This window comes from Quercus robur, chromosome 5 (assembly GCF_932294415.1).
Source record: "Quercus robur chromosome 5, dhQueRobu3.1, whole genome shotgun sequence".
NCBI lineage: Eukaryota > Viridiplantae > Streptophyta > Magnoliopsida > Fagales > Fagaceae > Quercus > Quercus robur.
In genome coordinates, this window is record NC_065538.1 from 73,963,346 (window position 1) to 73,968,714 (window position 5,369).

General features: G+C 32.1%; 1 protein-coding gene across 1 annotated transcript; it reads right to left on the reverse strand.

Annotated features, from left to right (window-relative positions):
• Positions 1-233: 233 nt before the first annotated feature.
• Positions 234-5,036, reverse strand: LOC126727022 (beta-amyrin 28-monooxygenase-like). Its single transcript, XM_050432475.1, has 3 exons — positions 4,039-5,036; positions 1,021-1,208; positions 234-697 (listed from the first exon to the last, which is right to left on the reverse strand). The coding sequence occupies exons 1-3, from the start codon at positions 4,988-4,990 to the stop codon at positions 398-400; spliced, it is 1,440 nt and encodes a 479-aa protein (XP_050288432.1). The 5' UTR covers positions 4,991-5,036; the 3' UTR covers positions 234-397.
• Between the last annotated feature and the right edge of the window lie 333 nt (positions 5,037-5,369).

A 5,369-nucleotide genomic window follows, 5' to 3' on the forward strand; every position in this document is an offset into this window, starting at 1 on the left:
GACTAGTATAATATGTAGTCGTGAAGCACTTACTCACTATGGATGTAGGCCATTATGCGGAATCACATAAACTTTTGTGTGTTCTCTCTTTCATGATCCGCACATCATTCAATCATCACACACAATCACACAACAACTTTCACAATAGGCAGGTGAAAACCTAGCAGTTTGCATTGCATACATGCTACAAATCTATAATAATAAGAAATAGAAAAAGAAAGAGAAGCTGCAAGTAAATCAAGGCAAATTTTGTGGTTGTGCTGTTGAGAATGTTACATAGCAGCAGCGTGCCTTATTATTACTGATAATCCCCCCTAGCATCTGAGTATCTATTATACCCTTATTTATCTGCATACATTCAGTAAGATGGTGGAATTAGGGTTTAGGTAACAACGGCCTAAGCAATGTGAGGAATAAGGCGGACAGGAAGCCCTTTGGCTGGTATGGGCATTGGATTCACAATGATCTTCTCATCAGGAAGCAACTTCTCCCAGTTGAACCTCTTTACAACATTATGCATGAAAACTAGAATTTCGAACCGTGCATACTCTTTTCCAGGACACATCCTAGGCCCTCCTCCAAATGGTACATAACTATAAGGTCGTGGTCCATTCCCTTCAAATCTTGAGGGGTCAAACTTTTCAGGTTCTGGGAAGTATTCTGGGTTCCTATGTGTTGAATTTGCACTCCAATATACCTGCAAATTTAAGAAAAATTTAACACGTTAAGCTATTATAAATATAGATATCCAAATTTTGTGAAGACTTGAAAGAGTAATGTTAAGGTACCGACATTTTCCACAACTAGGAACATGACATGTTATTATTTAAGCAAAATCACTTTCACTTAGGTTCATTATTAAACCATTTTTTTATGTACTAATCACATCATGCCATTACCGTTTTGAAAAATGATATGTTCACAGACTTATTATTTAATTTGTTAAGAACATATATGCCAAGTTACATAAACACGTGCATGTGCATGCCGTAAAAAAATTGCATATATATACATACTAACCTTCCAACCCTTTGGAATAGAGAAACCAGCGAAGACAAAGTCATTAATGGCCTCCCTAAAAGCACCCTGAAGAGGTGGGGCAAGTCTCATCACTTCACATGCAACATTCCATGAATACCTCATCTTCTGAATGTCATCCCAGTTAAGTAACTCCCCTGGTTTTTTTGACTTCGCAATCTCCATTTGCTCTATTTAATATAAAAAACGTAAATATATATTGTTAACAATGATTAACAATCTAAACATTTAATTACTTTTTTATTTTTAATTTATTAGAAAACCAGCCACAAAGGTAGGAAAATTATCATTTTCTTTGGATTTAGTTCACTCGTGAGAAATTGTTAAAATTGAATGGGAGCCTCAGTGGTAGTACTACTAACAAAGTCCACTAGAAATTTTGGTGGTTAATTGCGTTAGTGATGATGTACGGAATCCACAAGAAATTTTCATCAATAAACGGTAACATATGACATACTATGATTGATGAAGTATGATGTATAATGCAAAAAGTAGGACAAAAGATTTATATTTCTGGTATACTAGTCGCTAACCCGTGCGATGCACGGGAAATGTATTGAGTACAATATATAATTTAATCTTTGTTTATTTTACTACAACACCAAAATTGAATTTGTAAAATAAAATCATATAGCTAAAACATTTGTTAACAGCTATACGTTTCAGACATTTATTAAACTATATTATTATTATTATCAACTTAACAGTATTTTAATATATGATACCAACATGCTTCAAGAAAATGTCCAACACTGAAAACAATTTTAAAAACAAACTCAACTAAACAGTTTGATGAATAAATATATTACAATCTATAATATAAGCCAAGAAATAAACTTTGAAACCAATATGAACAAAATCCACGTCAAACAAAACCATTTCGATCATTAAGAATATGACTCACTAAAGTCATGAAAAACACAGGATTCATTACCAAAAAAAAAAAAAACATCTTTAATCTTTATAGATTTTGCCTAAGTACCCAGAAACGATGACACATACTCACACAAAAAGAGACATAAACACGGACAATTAAAGAAAAAATAAGAAAAACAAAAGAGACGTAAACACGGACAATTAAAGAAAAAATATAGAAAAAAAAAAGTTAGGAATAGAAATATAAGATAAAGATGGGTTACCCTCAAAAAGAATAATCCATGGATATTCATTAAAATCTTCTAGATAATTTTTGATAATAGAAAAAATAAAACCCAAAAGTTATGATGTTAAAACTTCCAAAAGGCCAAAAAAAATATATATATATATATATTTAAAATCAGAAGATTCAAAGCTTCAAAAGTATTGAAATAAAACAATATATATATATATATATATATATATAATTACGCAATAGAGAAATACAATAGAAAGAAGGGAATCCATGATTATAGCTTTTCCACTTATGTATTGGACTCCTCTCCTTCTTCAGTCAATGCATCAAGGTTAGGGTTATTTGATTTGTTCAATATAAATTTGAAGATTTAATTAAAAGATTCAGGTCCAGCAATTAAATAAACAAAACAACAATTGACAAACTTATAAGAAAAAGCAACAAATCTATAATTTTTATTGAACAAATCAAATAACCCTAACCTTGATGCATTGACCGAAGAAGGAGAGGAGTCCAATACATAAGTGGAATATGTGAATTGTGAAGCATGAGCCGCCCTCAAAAAAAATCTTGAACAAAAATAAGTTTTAAGGAGAAAATTGTGTTGCAACAAAAATAAGTTTTTGGGGCTTAGGTTTTCTACGCAAGCAATTCTTAAATAGGAAAGAGTAGAGGCGGTGGGAGAGTGTCCTTATTTGGCTAGAAGTCTAATTTACATTGGAAAAGGAAAACAGTGATGAGGTGGAAAATTTAATTTAATTTAAATTTAATTTAAATATTGTGCTGACATGGAAAATTGTGGGAGTTTCAAAAGTTTCGGTTTTATATATATATAGATGATCCAACACAAAACATCCATTAAATTTATTTTCAAATATGGGATCCAATGAAGAACCCACTTCAACAACAAAACTAAATGGCACATACGCTGTTAAACTGTAAACATTTTTACAAACAAAACAATTTATAGTCTCCGCCCCTTTCTTTGTTTTTTCCTGTCAATAATATTATATTGCTTACTTTTAGAATATTAAGATTAATGACCTAACAAATTTCACAATAGTCAAGGTAATAAGGTAAAAAGTTGTGATTTGTGTGCAATAAAAGTAATATTAATAGTGACTTTACGTGAAAATAATCATCTCAATGAATTGTAACGGAAAAAAAATTAATGAAATTGCTTTGTTTATAGCATTGTTATAGATTTCTAAAATTTGTTAAAAATTTTATGAAATTAGATGAAAAATCTTGTGTAAAGATTGTTAAAAATTCTAAAATTATGTGAAAATAATCATGTCAATTTGTTTTGTTTGTTTCGATAAAAAAACCTTGTGTAAAAATTGTTTTCTATATTTTCTTGTGTTTAGTAGCATTTGAAAAAATGAGTCAAACGAAAGCTATCTTTGGTGTACGTTTGGGTCCAAATTAAAAAGCCAGCTTATTTTACTATTTAGCTTATTTTTGCTACTATTCATTGGCCCTATTGCACTTTTTTGTACTATTCATAGATCCTACTGTACTATTCTAGTTAACTTTTACTTTTATCTACAGTACTTTTAATAAAAATTTTCTAGTTTCAACAAAATAAATGGATCCTAAACAAACCCTAGTTAACATAAAAATTATGACTTATTTTTAGAAATTATTTACTACTAATTTTTTTGGAAAACAACTCTATCTTTAGGTTAAATAAGGGAAGTTAGGAAATTATTTTTCAATTCATTTAAAGTTACTACCAAACATAAGAAAATGATATAGTTTTATAGAAAGTGTTTTTTGGAAAAATGACTATCCTTTAGAAAACATCATTGCTAAAACAAATGGAGCTTAAAAATAAATAAATAAATAAAGAACATAGGATTAAGAAAGATAAGTGATTGAAAGTTCACCTTTTAGGACCTTATTGTAGATTTCGGGAAGCTCGGCAAGATACTTGACAACAAAAGTAACAGCAGCACTTGCTGTGTCATGGCCACCAATTAGCAAACCAAGAATCTTGTCAACTATGTCCATCTCAGTCATGAACTGTCCATTCTCATCGGAGGTGAGCAACATATGTGACAATATATCCTGTGTGGGAGATGCTTTCTTCTCAGCCAAATCAATCTTCCTCTGCTTAATGATAGCCCTCAACTCCTTCTTTATCACCTTTGAAGCCCTAATGGCACGGTTAAAGGGCGTCCATGGCAAATCTATGGGAATAGAAAGGATCCCAGAAGCCAAAACGGTGAAAGGATCAGCAAACTTGGCAACATGCTTTGGATCTTCAATGCTCAAGAACAACCTACAGGCCAACCAAAAGGTGTAATTCTTGGCAAGTGGAAACACAGTCACTTCTTGCTTCCCTTCCCAACCAGCCTCAAAGTGTCTTCGCGCAATAGTGTCCATGATGCCTATATATCTTTGCAAGGCCTCTGGCTTCATGAAGTTTGGCAACATCTTTCTCATCTTCTTGGATTCTTCATTGGAAGATGTTTGTAGAGAGGAGGGAAAGATTTTGTTCACAGAACTTGGCCACCAAGCTGTGACAAGTTTGTTTTCATTGGAATATAAGAACTTGTTTCCGGCCGTATTACACATAAAAACCACTGGCTCTCCAAAGATTGAAGTCTTGAAGACTTCGGAAGAGAATTTAGCCATTCTATCATATATGAACTTTTCTGGGTGACCCTTTCTTCCAGTGGAGAGATACTCAAGGCTCTCACCAATGAAAGGTAAGCCCATCTTCCCCCTTGGAAGATTAGGATGTGAAGCATAGGACTGGTGGTAGAGAAGGAATACAACAGAAAGTGAAGCAATGAAAGCACAGAGGATGACACCACTAAGGAAGAAAAGCTCCATAGTTGATGAAGCTAGTTTGTGCTTAGGCAATAGTTTTTAGAGGCACGCTTTTGCAAATGCAATATGGGAGTTTATATAGGAAAAATAGTATGTGTATTCTTGACTACATATACAAATACAATCCGTAATAACGCATTTCCTTGACCGTAATAATTGTACTATTTTCACAATTTTGCAGTCAATTTTGGTGTGAGCTACATTATTCTATAGTATGTATTTTCCTTAATGCATTGATATCATAAATAACTAAGACAGAACATGGCATAATATAAAAAACAATGGATTATTGACAAACGACATGATAACATTGTCACACAAGTGAACCTTGACCTACATGAATTAATTAATTAGTAAGAGGAAATATGACTTTTTTTTTTTT

Coding starts and splice junctions, on each gene's coding strand:
- LOC126727022 (XM_050432475.1), bottom strand. CDS start 4,990: ATGGAGCTTTTCTTCCTTAGTGGTGTCATCCTCTGTGCTTTCATTGCT. Junction 1,209..4,038: donor CTACAATAAGGTCCTAAAAG/GTGAACTTTCAA, acceptor TATATTAAATAG/AGCAAATGGAGATTGCGAAG. Junction 698..1,020: donor CTATTCCAAAGGGTTGGAAG/GTTAGTATGTAT, acceptor TTAAATTTGCAG/GTATATTGGAGTGCAAATTC.